This window comes from Stegodyphus dumicola, chromosome 7, assembly GCF_044657685.1.
Source record: "Stegodyphus dumicola isolate Sdum_Otavi_A_Nest chromosome 7, ASM4465768v1".
NCBI classification, from domain to species: domain Eukaryota; kingdom Metazoa; phylum Arthropoda; class Arachnida; order Araneae; family Eresidae; genus Stegodyphus; species Stegodyphus dumicola.
In genome coordinates, this window is record NC_140774.1 from 107,425,391 (window position 1) to 107,445,697 (window position 20,307).

General features: G+C 31.6%; 1 protein-coding gene and 1 long non-coding RNA gene across 3 annotated transcripts in view; one reads left to right on the forward strand and one right to left on the reverse strand.

The window, feature by feature from the left end:
• The window catches only part of unc-45 (unc-45 myosin chaperone), a 175,398-nt gene that overhangs the window by 132,196 nt on the left and 22,895 nt on the right, over nt 1-20,307 (reverse strand). For both annotated transcript variants that reach the window (XM_085820693.1, XM_085820694.1), the window contains exons 6-8: nt 18,961-19,129; nt 14,998-15,156; nt 3,869-4,046 (exon numbers count right to left, since the gene is read on the reverse strand). In XM_085820693.1, the coding sequence (XP_085676819.1) occupies nt 3,869-4,046; nt 14,998-15,156; nt 18,961-19,129 (506 nt within the window). The remainder of the gene's footprint in view (nt 1-3,868; nt 4,047-14,997; nt 15,157-18,960; nt 19,130-20,307) is intronic.
• LOC146996307 (uncharacterized) overlaps nt 1-20,307 on the forward strand; it is a 111,433-nt gene that overhangs the window by 71,179 nt on the left and 19,947 nt on the right. The window lies entirely within an intron of this gene.

Below are 20,307 nucleotides of genomic sequence, written 5' to 3' on the forward strand. Positions count from 1 at the left end.
TAAGAGAAGCAAGGACTAATTATTCAATAAAATAGTTCTTAAAAATTTGCATAAACTATATTTTCAGGAAGCAATACCCTTGGATGTATCGTTAGGTTTTCCAATACTATTTCAGGCTACATTAAACTCCAGCATTTATGTTTGGCAATAACTGCTGCTCTGTTAATGAAAACATGTCTATTATTTTTTAGATGATAAAAGGAATTAAAAGAATTAACATTATTTGAATATAAATACATTATTAAAAAAATTACTACTTATATCATTGATACAGAAATGATTTCATAGAGATAATAGAAGTTAAAATTGAGAAGAGCCCTGAAATTCAAGAGACCCTCAAATCAATTCTCATATTTAATGCAACAATAAACATGTGGTATATTGTAAGATAAGAGCTTGCCAAAATTTAAATTGGGAAGGAGCCTCCATTTCATAAATCTTTCACTGTGTTTATGAGAAAAAATTTTTATTAAAATGCCTACAAGGCTTTAGAGAAATTGGAATATATATAAAATATATTAGGATTATTAACAAAATTATTATCCATATAGAGGAATAAATATATCAATATTTGAAATTTAATTTTCTAAGGGACACAGCTTTTGAATTTGCTTATGAAGAGCTACTTTTAACCTTTTGCAGACAACCACCACACATACATGGCAGACACAATATCACTTAAGACCACTATGATATATTATGCATGACAAAAGAAGTCTCACTTTGAAGACAGATATCATGTATGCCCGTTTCCATACAGAATGTATATGTAGCAATAACAGTTGGTTTTCTCACTAATTTTTGCAGGTTTTAATTTTTGGATTTTTATTATCCTTATTTTCTTTTCTTTGTTTTTTTAAAAGAATATTATTTAACATATAGTACACAATGTTAAATGTCAGGAAAAAATACCTCATAATTAAAAAGATTGGAATATTCAGATTACAGCGATACAGTTAAGAAATATCGGCCTATCAAGGTGAATGTCTTCATAAAAGACAATGAATGTATAAAGATAAATGCCTTCCTTTCTAAAGAAAGCTGGCTTATATTCACATTACACATGGAAAAAACCAGAACACTTATGTAGCCAGCCGAATCACCAGGACTTGAATCCAGGTTGAACTACCAGTGTTCAGTGATTTTACTATTTAGCTGCTGGTTGGCAATACTTCAGAATGAAAAAGGAGTTACAAAATTCTATGTTGTCTGTTGTAAGGTAGGAAGAGAATTAATTTTTTATTGCAATGATTGTTTATAATGAAAGTGAAGCAGATAATAAAGATTTGTGGATATTATCTTTGAAGTTACAAAATAGATAAGACAGTTCAATTACTCAGAAAAAGGTGCAATAGATGAGACATATGAGGTTGCTGACCCATTGTGAAGGATCTCTTTCCTCACCTATTCTTATAGCTTTGAGATTAAATTCTGAGGTTATCACCCGAATTAAAATTTACATATTACACAACAAAATATATTGTACAACAAACATTGCAAATAGATTTTGATTGCCAAAGGGATATTAATTTCATAAATCTTCCAACTTTAGAAGAATAAATACAGAAAAATTATGCTTACATTAATAAATAAAGTAAGAACTAAAGAAAAAATATTGAACACTACTATATTTTTATATACAAAGCTATATTTTATTATGATTTTCCATAAATCAGGCTTAGTGACAAAATTCTGCTATCATTTAAAGTGAAATTATTGGCAGCAGTCTTTGCCCACAAAGTTACAAAAATAAAATTTATTTCCAGTCCACAAAGGACTTCATGGAATATATTAACTGGACTTATGTAATTATTTAATTTTACTATATGTTATTAACCTTTCTGTTTATTAAGATATCTAGATCATTAAAAAGTACAAAACTTACAATAGTTCACACAAGATGGTATTATATGATAACTGACAGCTAATAACATGATTGGATGAAAGCAAAAGGATGAAAGGGTTAAACAAACTCGTTAAACTCAACAAAATTACATTCATGTTTCTGTAATAATGTTAATACTGACAGACAACAATACTTCATTACTTATTTTATAGCAGATCAGATTTTTTAAATAATTTTGTATTATGACTGATAAGTTTGTATTTAAGGTAAACATGCTATAATAACCCATTCCTTTACACAATGAAAATGCATTTGCCAGAAGGATGTAAATGGCTTCATAAAGCTAGAAACAAGTACTTTTGAATAGAATAGCTTACTGGGTTTTCAGAAGCTGCTCTTACAAGTACTTAGGAAAAGTGAGAGAAGGATAGCAAAACTTGTAGCACATTCCAAAGTACTAGATATTCACACCTGTTCATTTAATGAGGACAATATAAACTGTCCCAAGTGATGACAGCAAATGCCAGTTGATAGCATAACTGACAGCTAAATGTAACGCAGCTCCAAATATAAATGTATCTGAGCATGCAGTTCATCAGATTCTGTTGAATATAATTTTTGAAGTGGATGCCCCTCTCATGTGGCTTGTTAACCTTTTTCTGCAGGCTAGAATATATGTGACTGAAGCATTCATTACATTAAGTAAGGTTAAAAAAATCTTATACAGATTTAAAAAGTGCTGCTTAATCTGGAGCAATGGCAGATCCTGTCAATTTGTTTTTCTGTTCTTTGCTTCTTGAGTAATTATAAACAGCTTCGGTATATAAAAATTAGTCTCTTTAGTTCATGTGAAAAAGTTAACTCAGCATCACTGAGTTTTATGAGTCCATGAACATTCTAATTGGACCATGCAACAATGGGGAAAAAAGATTTGTTTGGTTGAATGAATCACAATATCTTTTATAAGTTGATGATCATGTCAGGGTAGGCTGTCTTCTTGGTAAATATCTGATCGACTCACAAGATGTGAAATACAAACAGGCTAGTGACAGAGAAATTTTCATAGTGTAGTCCAAGAAATCTCAGCAAACCAGGAAGAACTGCTTAAAATGCACTTAATTACAGAAATATTTCCAATTCTAAGTATTAAGTCAAGATATTAAATACATTTTAGATATACTATTTTAATCAAAGAGACTATAGAACAATTTATTTCTATTTTAAATGGAATTCATTCTGGTGTCTATAAACAACTCAGGATTTACGTATAAGCTACACAAGCTACAGCTTAGGGGCCCTGCTTTCTTGGGGGAAGGGCAAAATCCTCTACATACCCAAAAAACATATTTGGCACTGACATATAATATCTGGACTTACAAAGGGCCCCATATACCAAATAGCTTAGGAAATTATCAAGTCTAAATCCAGGCCTGTCTATAAAATTTACAAATGTTGAAATTAGTAATTAAGAAAAGAAACATTTTGTATCACAATTGGATAAGTCAAAGGATGAAAGAAACTTTTACTACACTAAATTTCAAAGATGTAATGCATGTAAGTAGCTCTCTTACTCACATATTTATTCATGCTTCTACACAAAAGTAGCATTTAATATGATTTATCTTCAATCCAACTTAAAAATTCATTTGCATGCTTTTTAAATTTATTCTTTGTATTTTCTGGCTCAAGTAGCATAGTCTAAACAACATTCTACACCATATATACACATTTATCACACAGAATTTTTTCTCTCTTTTGCTATTAATGAGGAAGATGATGCAATTTTAATTGAAACTTTTAAAAACTTTTAATTGTTTTCAGAATGTAAGTAAACACTTTATTAAAAATTTGTTGATTAATATAAAAATGTAATGAAAGTTTATATAGCCCATGTTAAGAAGTAAACAAATATTTTCTACACAAGTATTTAGAAAATTTCTAATTGTCTAATTTTTGAGGTTGTGCAACAGAAATTTGGGAAAGGTATCATACACAGAAATTCAAGGAAACAGAAATCATTACTTTATGAACTCCATCACTTTGTTTCTATATTCATCTCTGTATGCATCACAATCCATACAGATATAAATCCTATCCAAAGCAACTGCAACATGTGAAAGAGTGCGTTCTGTTATGCGCATACTACTTTCATAATGAATTTCTTGTAACTCACTGGACACATCAAGAAGACACCAAAGACCTAAAATAGATATATGATTAAAATTTCAAACATGAATTGATACTTATAGGTACAGTGCTCAAAAAAAAAAAAAAAAAAAAAAAAAAAAAAAAAAAAAAAAAGAGGACTCTTGCATATTTCTCGTTCTACTGGGCCGATTGATGAAATTCATCTTGTGTTTTCCATGTTTCGAAAGTGCGACTTAGGATATGTATTAGATTTATATATAGCATTATCCTAATATAAGTATTTCAATACAAAATCGGACTTTTTCTGATTTCAATTCTAAAACTCAAATTGTGCCAAATTGCCAAGTTTTGTAAAAATAGCACGAGGAATTTTTAAAAAATATAGCTCTTCAATGTTAATTGAATTGGATATATATTTATTAATATATTTTTTTTTATTAAACTTATTTGATGCTTCCTTTAACATTTCAAAATTTAGGTTCATTCCAAAGAAAATTTGCCCATTTTTTTATGATTTATTTTTAAAATTCGCATCTTTAAATAATTTTTATAAATTTTTCAAAAAAAATTTTGTATTATAATCTATAAAAATTTTACCATCATCTTAAAGTAGATGTATTTCTAAGCATACCTGCAAAAAATTAGTTTTTTTATTCAAAACTTCCAGAGATATACATAAATTTATATATTGGTGCGTTTTGAAATTTGGCATATTTGTTGAAAACGATAATAATAAAATCAGATGTGTTTTAGGCACTTTGTTAAAATTATTTGAAAGTAGAAATGATGTGACTTTTTCCCACTCGTGCACAATGTAAAAAGCTAGGAACGCTGTGAATTTTTTTTCTGCTCCTGCACAATAGAAGGCAAAGGAAAATAGGTTGCAATATATTAAGAAGATTGTTAAATGAATTATTCTTGGCACAAACTGGGGGGGGGAAAGCATTAAATTTTTTAATTTTTTGAAAAATTAAAAAAAATTAATATTTAGGCATAATTTGAGTTGTAGAATTAAAATATGGAAAAAAATTGGTATGTTATTCCAGAAAAAGTCCAATTTTGTGTCACAACAGACTATGTTAGAATCAGGGCTGTGGAGTCGGAGTCAGAATCGGGCAGATTTTGGGGTAAAAGGACCCAGAGCTGGAATCGCTAAAAACAAAGACTCCGACTCCAGTTTTTGTTGGACAGTTTGAATTTGAAATTAAATTAAAATGAATTGAAAAAAATTAATGACAAAGCTGAGTTATTATTTTTATTTATGGACTATATAATACATTAATAAATAGTTATTTTCTATTTTATTGACATATTAATAAATAAATATAAGGGAAGAGGATGGATGTGATATGTGCCATTAGTGATTAAACTGATTTATTTAGTTACAAATCTCACTGGTAAATTTAGATAAGCAGCAACAGCAGCAAGAACTCCCAAAATTGATGCCATTCTTAGGAAACGAGCAGGAAAAGGAACAATTATTGATCATGCAACGCGATATGGAAGTATATATTTGACGATAAAGAGGTTTTTAGAATTAAGAATTTTTTTACAAGATGTAGATAACCCTAATGTTTTACTAACAGAAAGACTGTGGAATGATTTTGCAGAATTGGAAACTCTTCTTTCTATACTATATACAGTCACAAAAAAGCTGCAATCTGAAGAATTGAAAGGAGGCGATAATGGAAGAATGGGGTGTTTGTTCTTTCTGCAATGGAGGATTTATTGCAGAAGGAATCATTTCTTCAGTGACGAAAAGAGAGTTTGCTAGACAATGAGATCTTGCTGGGGTCAATATATGTAGTTCCGAAACACCGAATTTTCTTGGATGACGAACAAATTAAAAAGGCAAATTAAAAAAGCAATCTATGAACTTTCATTAAGAATGAAATTATTCTCAGAACAATTGCAGAATTCGAATCAAAACAGTCAAACTGCAGACACTGCAATTGAGTCTCTATCATCCTCTTCCACTGATGAATTAGATTTTGAGAAATATTTTTGGATAATATTGAAAAGGCTAAGGGAAAGCGAATGAAAATAAAGAACCAAGAGCCTTTAGATATAAAAAATGATAAAATACAGAAAGGATTTCTACACAGCATTTAAAGAAATAGAGAAATATGATTGTGCTTGCAAGACACCTCTTTTAGAACTTACAAAAATCTATCCTGAAAAGTTAAAAGAAGTAGCCTTAACAGCTCTTCCTCCTACTCAAGTTAATATGGCAAGACTCTTCTCAGCTCTGAAGTTTATCAAATCAGATCTATGGCCCTGTAACAACGATCTTACCGAAGCTATACTGTTTCTTAGAAATAACTAATGCCAGTTTTCCCATTTCATAATAAATGCTAATTAATATAAATCATTTGATATGCTATCAAATTTTTTCCCTGTAACATCTATTACTTCTTTTATATTAAAAACATAAGCTGTAACTCATGTCTATATGTCGGAGTCATTAAAATTCCAGGAGTCGGTCATTTTTCCTACCGACTCCACAGCCCTGGTTAGAATGATGGTGTATATAAATCTAATACATATCCCAAGCCATGCTTTTAAGACATGAAAAACACAATTTGAAATACCTATGTTAGAACAATGCTATTTATCAATCTAATATATATACTAAGTTGCGCTTTTGAGACATGAAAAACGTAATTTGAATTTCGTCATTCGGCCCAGTAGAACGGGAGATATAGAACTATCCCCCCTTTTTTTTGCACAGTGTACATTATTTAGTTGATATGAAAGCTTTACTCTGAGCTATTTAAAAAAGTGCTTTTCTCCCCCTTTCAGACTTATCTGGTACAGCAGAATTTCATATAGCAGTGACCCCTACGATGACCATCTCTGAATGTGATCAAAATTTTTGAGATGACACTCAAATAATAATATTGATAATTATAGTACAGTACAAAGTCCGAAATCCAGACGTCCATTATCCGGAATGATCTAAAATTCGGACATCAAAACCACCAACAAAGTTTTTCTCACAGGCTTTACGCATGTGCATTTGATTCCTCCCTCCGTGCATAATAAAACATCTGGAGAGTCCCAATTCTTAATTTCATTTCGACACTAAAAATACCTTGTTATTGAAGAAACAATCATTTTAGTATAAATTTGTACCATCAGTAATTTGGCTCCGTTGCTGCGTATGTGCTTGGCACACATATCAAACTGAAACATTCCACACAGATGCATCATTGATCTGACGCCAACCTGGAGAATCATTATTTATTATACTTTCTTTTCACCACCACATGTTTATCAAAACATGACAACTTGAGTAATGACTCATGTAGCGATGCCTAAACAATTTTTTTATGTGAGTAATTCAATAATAAAGGAGTATGGTAAACTTTTACATTGATGATGAGTTTTTTATCGCTTAGCGATGATTACAGATTTAAGAAACTGCCCATAATGGTCTAAGTGAACAAAGAAGGAAAACCGGTGGCTATGGAACTGGATACAGGGGGTGCATTATCGGTAATGAGTTTAAGAAATTTCTGGCAAATTTCGAAAAAGAAAATTAAAAATACAAGTCTGGTATTTAAAACATATAACAGAGAAAAACTGATCCTTTTAGGATTTATTACAGTTAAGATAGAATATAAAGGTTAAAATAAAAATTTAAATCTTTACGTTGTTAAAGAAAACCTTGATACAATATTTGGTAGAGAATGGCTTTCAGAGATAAATTTAGATTGGTCCTCAATAAAGTCAATTTCTGTCTCTCAAAAGAGTAATTTAAATAAATTATTGGAAACAATATAAAGAGATTTTTGACATAAAATTAGGAGAGATAAAAAATTATGAGGTTCAACTTGAATTGAAGCCAAATGTTTCACCAAAATTTTGTAGAGCTAGGCAAGTACCATTTGCGTTAAAGACGTGTATAGATAAAGAAATTGTTAGAAAAAGAGGGTATAATCGAAAAGGTTGAAACTTCAAAATGGGCAACTCCGGTAGTACCAGTAGTTAAGCCGGACGGCTCTGAGTGCCGACTACTCGGTGACAATAAACCCAAATATTGTTATGCATAAACACCCTTTGCCAACCATTGAGGAAATATTTTCATGTTTGAGTGGGGAAAGCATTTTTCAAAAATTGATTTTAAACATGCTTATTTACAAACGAAAGTACACCCTGAAACTCAAAAATTGCTAACAATAAACACACAGAAGAGATTATATAAGTGTAAGAGATTAATGTTTGGGCTAAATGCAGCACCGGCAATCTGGCAACGTTACATAGACAGACTATTCCACGGAATGGAAGGGTGTAAGGTCTTCATGGATGATGCGTGGATAACAAGGGCGGATGATGAGGCACCTTTAAATACTTAAAAAAATTTCTTCGAGAAATGTAAAACTCGCGGGCTGAAATTAAATTTAGAGAAAAGTAAATGTTTTCAGGATGAGATACAATTTTTAGGTCATAAAATTGATGCTAATGGTTTACATAAAACTGATGAAAAAATATCGGTGATTGCGAAAGCCCCAAGGCCCAGAAATGTCCAGGAAATTCAATGTTTTTTGGGATTGGTTAATTGTTATGGAAAATTTTGCTCTAAATTAGCGACAATTGCCAATCCCTTATATCAATTAACTAAGAAAAACTCAAAATGGGTTTGGATGAAGTATTGTCAGCAGGCTTTTCTAAACATTAAAAAAGAATTGTGTTCACAAAAAGTTTTGATGCACTATGATCTAAAATTGCCCTTACCATTAGCACCTGATGCATCACCAGTGGGCGTTAAGTGCGGTACTTTCACACAAACTTTCTGATGGAACAGAAAGGCCAATTACATATGCTTCTAGAACATGGACTGAAACAGATAAAAAGTATTCTCAAACCGATAAAGAAGCTAAATAATTTTTTCTCTACTTAAAAGGCAGGAAATTTACATTAATTACGGATCATAAACCTGTTATTGCAATTTTCGGCTAAAAAAAAAGACATGCCAGTTTTGGCAGCAAGAAGACTCCTACATTACACTTTGGCTTTACAGTCATTCCAATTCGATATTATTTACCATAAAACAAACGAGCATGGTAATGCTGACTTTCTATCACGATTGCTGACAAACTCAGAGCAACTGTCTGTTCAGGATGATGTAACTATTTTTCAATTACAGCAGATTGAAACTCTTCCAGTTACTGCCAAAGAATTGGCTAAGGAAACTGAAATTGATGCAGAACTCAGTCCACTTCTACGAATACTTCTAAGCGGCGGTGAATTAAAAGGAAGGTAGATGGAGTACAGTCTCCAAGATGGCTGTATAATGTATGGTCAACACGTTTGTATTCCAAAACGATACCGTGAGAATGTTTGAATCATTTGCACCATGGACACTTAGGGACTGTAAAGATGAAAGCAATTGCTAGACCTTACGTATTTTGGAATAGTATAGATAAAGATATCGAATATACTTACAAAATCTGTTCTGAATGTGCAAAACATAAAATAGATCCTCCTAAGGTTCATCATTGGGAGTATCTGAGTGCTCCAATGGAAAGTATTCACATTGATTATGAAGGACCTATTTTTGAGCATATGTTTTTGATAATCGTCGATGCTCACTCAAAATGGCTAGAAGTCTATCCAATGAAATATCTAGCTCGACTTTCAAAACAATAGAATGTTTACGGGACTTTTTTTGCATGATTCGGATTATCAATATTGTTAGAGAGCGATAACAGACCACAATTCACTTCACACGAGTTTCAGATATTTCTACAGAGTAACGGAATCAAACACAAAGCTACAACACTATTTAAACCATCTAGTAATGGGCAGGCTGAACGGCATGTGCTTAGAGTAAAACAATCTTTAAGAATATTGTAAAATTATCCAGGAACTTTGAGACAAAAACTCAGTACATTTTTGATGCAATATAGGAAAGCTCAAAATTTAACTACTCTACTGAGCACTGCAATGCTAATGCTGAAGAGGGAAATTCGAACAAGAACAGATTTATTGAGACCAGATCTCAAAAGGAGGGTGGAAAAAAAAGTTCGAAAATGAACCTAGGAGTTTGCAAACAGAGGATTTAGAGTAGGAGATAGAGTGGCAGTAAAAATTATTGACAAGGTGACAGACGATGGAGATTTGGAACCATCCAATCCAAGGATGGGCAGCTTCATTACACCATAAATGTAAATGGTCAGCTATGGTGACGACGTGTCGAACAGACGCGTGATGGAGGAACCGTAACAGATGAGGGGTTCATATGTCCACCTGCAGCTCTCGTGATTTCCAAACAGCGTGATAAGAGTGGAGTTTCAGAACCATCCAAAGGTAATAGCCACCAGGCAGATGAGACTGTGTCGTCCTCCGAGCCCAAGGTTGCTTGGGATGTTCCATCCACCAGACCTGTTGCTGATACAACCAGGTTACCAAAGAAAGCAGCAGTGCCACAACCTTTGCGTCGGTCCAGTAGAATTCGACGTTCCCCAGATAAACTGCAGTTATGATAAAGGGGAAGGGATGTGGGATATTGAGAACTATTGATGTGGTATATCATAATCGGACTTAAAGGTGGCACAGCGTCAAGCCTCAAAGCATGCGCAGTAATAAGAAAATGACTGGAATGCGAGTAGCTGTAGGTATAAGTGTGTATGAGAGTGATGAGACATTTTATACATATAATAAAAGTAACATGTAGTTAAAAGAGTGTGTCTTGTGAAATAATTACCCACAAAAGGATACACGGTACTTTAGATGTACTTTTACCATTTTAAAATTTTATTCACTTAGAATGAATAAAACTTTAATCACAGAAAACCTTTTTTAAGCTTCTGTTAGTTCATTATCTATTGATTTATCTTTGTACATAGTTTTCATTTCATTAATTTTCTATATTGATATACTGAAGTTATGTTCTTCTATGTGTTCATTTTGCTTTAGTTCAAAAGCTTTTAGCAGGACAGAACCATTATGCAAATCAGTAACTACTATCAGCAATAGTCATCATTCAAAAAAGTAAAAATAAATCTAGTAGTTCACTAAGGTGACCCCTTTTAACATCAAAACATTTGCATCCATGAAACTTAGAGCCTTCAGTGCATTTATTTAATCCATTTGAATTGTACAGAGGGTGTTTACAGATTTTTAGAATGATTTTGAGTTTGTTTAATTAATGTTTGAAATGTAGAGAGTTCCTTTTTTAAATGTTCAATCTGATACATTTTTTTCCCTGGACTACAAGTTTGCATCATGATTTCCATGACTAGAAAGCTTTTCATGAAATTCCCAAGGGTACTAATTTTTATTCCTTTTCTACTACTTTCCAAAGTCTATTTATTATGGTGGAATTGGACTTAGTAAGAGCTTTTTTAAAGCCACTAGATCCATAAGTGACCAAGATATCAATGGTTCATAGGTGAAACATCAGGGGACTTAGCAGGTAAAAACTGAAAAGTTATATATGCAATACCTGTATCAGTCTTCTTTTTTTCAAGAAATGCAGTGGTACTTTTTGATGTATGACTCACTGGTTTGTTTTAACGAAGTTTCATTCTTTGAAAGTCACTGGGATTAAGGAATGAAATTTCTTCTATAAATACTGGATGTACAACTTTCTCTTGATGGTACAATGAATTGATTTTAACACTTTTTTCCTCTCTTGTTATTTTTAATTTGCCATCATAAGAGAATCCTGCAACAATCATAAACCACTTGCTGAAACTTTTTTACATTGATGGAATTAGACTTGTACATTTTTTCTCTTTGTTTTCAATAATTAATATAGATTTTTTTTGAGTCATTTAGGTAGGCTTCATTAAGCACCACAATGTATTTCCATTTATTCCCTGTTTAAACAGTTTTTATATAGGTTTTAAAAAAATTTTCTGCATTGAGCCACATGCTTTGGCAAAAGCTGGTAAACATTATGCTTTTTAGCTTTCTCAAGTTGTAAATCTTAATTATTTTATTTATTGTTACCACAGGTGCACTTAAAGACTCTGCAGTTGATTTCTATATTGATAATTTTCTCTCTTAACAACAATTGAACTTTAAGAAAGAGTATATACCATTTTTTAGGTATTCGTCTAGAGCCTTTTTTCTATCCAGAAGTAATGATTGACTGTATTTCTTTTTTTGATTAATAATGCAGCTTATTTTACCCTTAGAAATTTTAATATAATGCATTTTACAATTTTTCTGAATCATGGAATAGAAATATTTCATTTCAGAAAGCATAAAAATATATCCTTCAATCCAAAGTTTGTTTACATGTGATGTTTTAAAAGGAGAATAAATTTAAAAGTAGTAAATGATATTTCTTATTTTAAATAATAAGCTGCTAGCAAAAATTTTTATTCCAAAACATTCACTTTTTTTTTAAAATTCTTTATCACAATTGTTTTAAAAATGTGTTAACATTCTCTGCAATCTTTATACATTTAAATTGCACTGTTTACAGTTTAAAGCTTTACGTGTTCAGAAATGATCTGAAGATTCGACCAACTAGAATATTTAATGTTAAACATTTCAAAATAAAACATTTAAAAGTTTTAGACACTGATTCAATTTAGGCATTTTTTACAGGCAGCCATTTTACACAGAAAAAATATGTTCCAATGTTTTTTTTTTTTTTTTTAATTTTTAATAAAACAACTTCATATCTGCATTAAATGAAAATTGCAACGAAAATTATTATGCTATTTCAAATTCAGTCTACTTCAAAAATGCTTTCACGTTATACTAATACGACAATTTAAAAATCAGAAATAATTTACTAGAGCAACATCTTATCTATTATCACACAGACTCTTCAACAATTTTTTTTATTCTTGTCTGACTGAAGCAGCATCAAAAAAAATTTTGAAAGCAAGAACTAAATTTACACAATATTTGAGATTTGACGTACTTGATGAAATATTAATAGAATTTCGTGTAAATTATGATATTCCACATAAACTAATTTGTTAGGAGGGGCAAAAGGAAGGTGTTTAATAAGTCAGCAAACATTTAAAAAATAAGTTGTAATATTACATTATGTTAATCTAAACAGTTATTATGATTTATATCTTTCCCGTTATCTCCTTTCCATTTCCCTAACAGAATTCAAACTTAATTTCAGAGTGTTTAAGCTGAGGGTTTCAGTTTGTAAGACAAAACATGCTTCTGCCTCTCGAGGCCACATCATTATGTTTTGCTAACTCAGATAAAATTGTATTATTCAGCTTTGCATTATAGCTGCCAGCATTTAAATTGTTATGCCGGTGAAAAGTTCATGAGCCAACATCGCGTTAAATAAGTTGCATAGTTTTTTAACTACAAGATTTAGTTTTAAATCAAAACCTTCTGAAGGCTTTACAATTATTTTCAGACAATGCGATAATTCACTCCAAGTCTGTTAGGAATTTGGACTATTTTTCAACATTCGCTCCCGGAATTGAAATATTTATCATACTGTAGAATAAATGTTGTATTCCCCTCTGACAGAATTCTGCCACTTGCAATCAAGATAGCCCATTGAAATTTCCAGAGTGTTTGACATCAATGGTCAATGTTTACTACTTCATCTCTGGCCAGGAAGTCAATGAGCAGCATTTCTGCCCCAGAATAATGCACACACCAATTTTCAATAGAGTGTCTGATTAAACTTTCATGTGAGATCCATTGTGATGCTAATACATAACTTTTTGCTGGGTTTTCAGAACAAAATAAGCAACCCATATCTCATTGCCCATTGTTACCCTGTTCAGAAATTCATGACTGTAATCATAATATTGATGCAGAAAAATTAATGTTGATCCCATGCATTTGTTTTTGTGTTGAGGTACCACGCTCCTCAGTATTCATATGGCACAAAACTTTACGCCAAAAAAGGCTGCCATAAATGAGAAATGGTTCTCTAAAAAATGCACTTCCACACCTGCAGCATAAAAGCTTCACTGATAATGGACAGCCACCCAGTGTGTTTCTCAAAATGGATATCTTGACAATCTTTGAAAAATTACCTGCACTAATGTCACACCATTTATATGAAGTCAGGCCAGTGCACTTGATACAGCTGACAATGAATTTCAATTGACAGTACTTTCAGCACATCTAAAAACTTTATCATGAACTTGATCACAGATTTGACAAGAAAAAAATATAAGGCTGTAACATCTTAAGCTGCTATACATAACAGTGATACTATGAATGACTGGGAGGTAGCAACTGTTCCACATGATAGCTACATCTTAAACTCTCAGACAAAGGCATTTGCATTTTGCAATGCATGACATTTCATTTGCTGCTACTGAGCATACATTTCCTATTGTGCAGTTTCTTTCTTTTTTTCTAATTACAGCTATGTCTAACAAATGATAATGTATTAAACAGAAAGTCACAAAAAGGTCACTTGTACTAAAAGGCCAAAAATAGTTACAATTTTACAATCTTTCAGTTAGCTCAAAGATATAAGATATGGTAAAGAACTTGAAACAATAGATCCTTTGAAAAACCTACTAAGAAATGCAATGGGTCATTTATTGTAAAGCAAACTAAAGTCATCTTCCTGTGGAAGGGACAATTTAATAGAAAATTTTTTAAGGGACATGCCTATATTTCTATTGCATCTGAGGGGGAAAAAATTAAATTTCATAAAAACGGCCTTTTCAAATGGCAGGAACAAAACCTGGGCTGAATTACCAGGCAACATTTTGTGGCTTCAGCCATTTAGCCAACAAGGATCCCACAATATTTTATAAAAATAAACTTATACATTCATTCTTTTATCAGATAGGTTTAAAAAATACAAAGAAATCTGACATTTATCATAAAGCATAATTTTTTTTAATACAGTAAAAATAGTAGATTCATTACTTGCATATATTCATTATATATACAAATAATGAATCTACATTCAGGCAGTTAATTTTTTAAAATATATGAATTGCTTATATTTAGTTTCTCTTTGTATGCTATTTTATAAGCTTGCATATTTTCATTATTAAAATAAACTCATTTTTTAAAAAAAGGACACTGCTCACCATCACTCTGTACCAACTTCAATCCCCAATTCAGAGCATCATATTCAACATTTTTCATGATAAGTTCCAAAACAGCATCTCTACCAATAGCTGACATTACACGGCTGGAAACACTTTTGACCATAGTTTGCATTATTAAATCAATGGTTGATTCATTTCCTGAGAGAGAAAGGGAAAAGAAAAAATTTAGAACATGTGTGTACTTGTATATAACAGAAAGGAAACAGCAATCAGAAATGAAATAAACACATACATTTACAATCACCCATGCATTTGGAATAACATTCTTGATGTATTTCATTAAAAATAGTAGCATAGACAAATACAAAACTGACAATAAAAAATTCTCCTCAATCTAGTTACATAAAAACGAGCTTGAAATAAACAACACTTATATAATTTACCCACACTTATTTACTCGTACACTGCATGATAAAAATTTTATTATAACTGACAATTAAACTGCAAAAATTATACACTATAAAAACTTGGGTACTTTTTAATTTAAGCTATACTGCTTAAAGCCTTTTTTTTTTATTTTGATGCATTTTCTTGGCACCGGATCTCACCAGTTTGTTTTCGGCTTCTTTCCTGGCAATAACTGCTTTTACCTATGGCTGGTGCAATCACATTTTTATCTAATGACTCCTCCTCTTTTTTTAACTGCTATGAATTTTACAACTTAAAATTTGCCAAAATATACAAAAGCAACTATCCCATGTCTTCAAGAAAGAGATATTCTTCACAAAGAAAATCATGTTTGAGTAATCATCTCATGAAATAATTAAAATATAACTTGAAGCCAAAATGACTGGGCAGCCTTTGTTCATGCTGTGATGAAAAAAGGTGTCTAAACACCAACCTGGTTTTTTATATCACACATTCATTTCATTACTACCATATGATTCACTCACTGATGGAATCAGGAGTTAACATCTATTGCTTTTTATGAACCAAGATTTGCTTCATATAAATCACAACACAATAGCTGATTGGAATATGAAAGATGTATATCATATTTTTACTTATCTTGTTTCAACATTAACATTAATGGGTGTTCTGGAAATTGATCAAAGCTTATTCACACAGAAGGGGAAAAAAGGGGTGACATAATGTAGGCCACCACAACACATTTATAGAGAACTTTGTTGCAAAACTGAGAACATTCCTTGTTGCTGTTCCTGATTGTTCTGCACTGTCTAGTACTGAGATAAAAGCATGGGGAAAGATATTAATAAAAATGTACCAATACTATGTATTTTTAACAGAATCTGGGAGACAAGTCTTGTGCCTGCACAGCAGAAGACAGCTGTGGTTTTATTTACTCTAAAACAAAATAAGGCTCTGAAACTACTTAGTAGTTAGCCAATTTCTCTCACTAGTTTCTTAGAAAGATTATACAGAAACCAATTTTTAATAGGTTCAATTTTTCTCTGGAAGACAGAAAGCTAACAGCAAGCAAACAGACTGGGTTTCAAAAAAAAAAAAAAAAAAAAAAAAAAAGTCAACATGGGATCAGGTTGTTTACCTAAAATGGTAAAAGATGCTTTGGACAATCGAAATATTTTAACAGCAGTTTTTAAAGTGCCTAAGATATAATATGGAGAGAAAAAACTGCACCAAAAAGTGTTTAGTGCTGAAGTTTGTAGAAGTATGTTTAGGTGCATAAAGTATTTCACTGACCAACATAGCTGCAAGATCATATTTGGAAATGACTTCTCTAAACGTTCAACCTGCAAAAAGTGCAGTTTAATATCTATACCAGTGACTTAGTTTCTGCCCCAAAAATGTCAACTGTCTGTGCTTTGCAGATGATTTTGTCATCTGGATGCAGATACCACAGCGAAATGCAAAAGCCTTGATGAAAATGAAAGTTAATCAGGCTCTTGATAGAAATGAAAATTAATCAAGCTCTTGATATACTATCAGAATGTTGCATTGAAAATAATATGACTCTGAATTTAGAGAAGAGTGCTGTACAGTATTTTTTGCTGGCCTATCATGCACTACTCCCAAATTAGGCAAACAAAATAAGGAAAGTACAGAAATGTTGCTCTCATCCATACTAGCAAGTTCGGTCATTTGGAGGCGACTTTTGACACCAAAATGAACTGGAAGTTTTATTCTGAATCGATTTCAAGTCACTTTCTGAGCAGAGTGACACTAACTGGATCCCTTTGGGGAGGCAATAGATCAACTTAACATACTTTTATTCTATCCTTAATTACTTACTGCCGTGAACCACTTATTTTGGCAAGTGATCAAGTTTTAAGAAAACTGGAATTTTTACAGAATCAGATTCTAAGTCTTATTACTGCAGATGTCAAATCAACACCGACCGATGCTATGCTTTTGTTCACAAATAATAAACTCATTTAAGTCATCACCAAAGAAAAAGCTCTAACTCTTTATTAAAAATTAATTAGATCTGGAAATCATTACTGGATTAATTATCCGACACAAACACTAAAAATTTAAAAGCACAAAATGGTTTTGTTAACTTTGCCTGGGATGTCAGATGAAATTTTGAATAGTCAGATAATATTCAAGGATTTACAAAATTTTCAAACATACTTGAAACTGTACAGATTGAATAAAACTTGAGCCTTTTTCATGAACTACATTTCAAAAGAAACAACCGAAATATTATATTCTAGATACGATTGACACGATGTATCCAAAATCTGAGTGATTTCATGTTTTCGCAGATGTCTCCTTTCATGATGATCTAATTACTGCAGACTCAGGAATCTTTTTCAGCTTATTTTTCCTTTGTGATTCAGAGGGGATATATCAAACAGCTTTTGGTGGAAAGGTGTAGGCTTTCCAAATTGCTTATACAGATATACAGAAATATTTGCTGGTTTTTTAGGATAGATTTGCTAAAGTAGTCTTTTCCTGATTCCTGCACTGCAATATAGGCCATTAGGTCTTCAAGCTTTCCTCATCACAGGAAATCTCCCAGTGTAGGCATTATTTATGGGAGTTGGCTTTAAAAAGAAAACATGTGTTCTTTCAGTGGATATCTGGCCATTGTTGTATTTCTAAGAATGAGCAGTCCAACTGCCTCTCAATAAAGGAACTTGAGATGACAAAAACGTTTTGGACATTATTTTTCTTTCTATCAGGCTCTATATCATGCAGATAATGAAAAAAAGCATAAATTGCAAATTCAAGATAGGACAAAGCACTAGAGTACTGAAGATATCTAAGCAATCTCCAACAGTCCACAGTGAGAAGCTGTTGCCTAGTACCTGCTTCTGAATGGATATGATTGCTTGGCACAGCACCTCTAACACACTGAAATCTTTTCGAACCCTAGCTGCCCTCTCTGTAATTTGGCAGATCCAATGAATTGAGTCCCCCCCCCTGTCAATGCATGTCACTTCTTGGCAACTCCAAAACAGCAGTCTGAACATGGCATGGCAGAGAACTTTTGAAGCAATGACTTAAGTCACTTTTATGTATGCCTTTTATTGTTTGTTTGTACCTTTGTATTTGACTTGTCATTGGAAATAATGATAATTCAGACAGCATTAAGAAATTTGTGTGGAAGATATTATAATTAATTGAAATTAATTATTCAGATTACATCCAAGATGGTTTAACAAAGGATTTGCTGTCTTTTACTAAAATGTGACTGAATTAAGAATAGTTTTGGTTAATAATTCTACCTTTGACAATGAAATAAAAAACAGAAGAGCTAAAATTTAACTAACAGATCTGAAAGAGGGAGGAAATTTTAATTACTGCATACAGATTTGATATATTTTCACTATAAATGCACTTAAAAGCTCCTTAAGTAAAGCATTAATTTTCCTTTTTCATGCAAATAATAAAACTAGAATACAAATTCAAAATTAGTAAGAATTTTAATAGAGTTTTAGTATGTAACACATATAGGTTTATAGTATTTAAAAAAGCACATACATTCAAAATAAATATAAATCCAGAAATAATAACCTATAATCAAATCTATATCTGGTTTCTTTTCCTCCCTAACATCCATTCCAGATAGAGTATTAAGAATAACTTGGATGAAATACTGAACAGAATTTACATAATTTTCAGAATTGGAATTTATATTCTCAAACAAGAAAGGTACACCGATTATCTGTAGAACTAGAATTGTCTGAAAGAGAAATCAAAAGATTATTAAAGAGTACCTAAAAATATTAAACACAAAAATTACCATGTAACAGAAGACTAACATACTGCAATAAAAGGCACATACATCTTTAATAAATAATTTAATTTCATGTCTATAAGATGGATAAATTTGACCTTTTAGAGATATTTATATAGTGATTCAAATAAAATTACATAAATCAAAATTTAAACTTAAATTTGCAATAGGCTTGTAATTCTTTAATTTAATCTGGATATTTCAACTTTCTATCCTCTTCATAACAATAATAATATAGCAAATTTGGAGCTTAAAATCATAGTTTGCAAATTAAGTTCTCCTTTTGAACTAAGCATATATACTGGGTTATGCACTTTGCTTCTGCTTCTCCTACTAACAAGAACCATATGCAAGGTTTAAAAAAAAATAAAAATTCTAATTGTTATTTACAATAGTCCTTTGGCGCTGCATTTAAATTTGACTATTCTCACCTTCTGTCCTAAAAATAATAACTGCTCATAATAAATTTCGCAAACACTGCCATTTCCAAAATAATTCATATGATCTTATAAAATGCTCCTATGATTTAGCCAATCTCGATGATTCAAAAATAAATACTAACATTGGGAACAAAAACCTTGTGACTTTTTTTGGGGGGGGTGTCAGAATTTCTTGCTTTCCTCCCTATTTTCATCCATTGTCCCCCGTTATGCTTGCTGATAGCTAAATTCACACTGGTAAAGTCCTAGCTAACTTCGTGTTAAATTACTGTGTGTAACGTTTGGCTGTTAGTCATTTAAATTTATCATTATTTTAAATCTATCAAAAGGTTGGTCACAGGTTACAGTAATGAAAGACTTTAAAACTTATAAATTCTTAAAGGCTATGGCTAACTGCAGTTATGCAATTACACACTCTACATGACAACATTATCTACAAACATCGGCCATGATTGAAATTATTTGCCTTTTCTTGCATTCTAAATCATTTCACACACACAGACACACAGTGTCTGGCAAAAACATCATGGAGAAAACAACGCAAGACAAAAACATCATGTTACACACCATCATGGGAGAAAAGAAAGCAAAGAAAAAAAATAGTAGTTCTAAAACATCGTGGTACAAAATATCGTGGTCGAAAATAAAGTGGTTCAAAAACTTCACAGTTTAAAAACATCATCC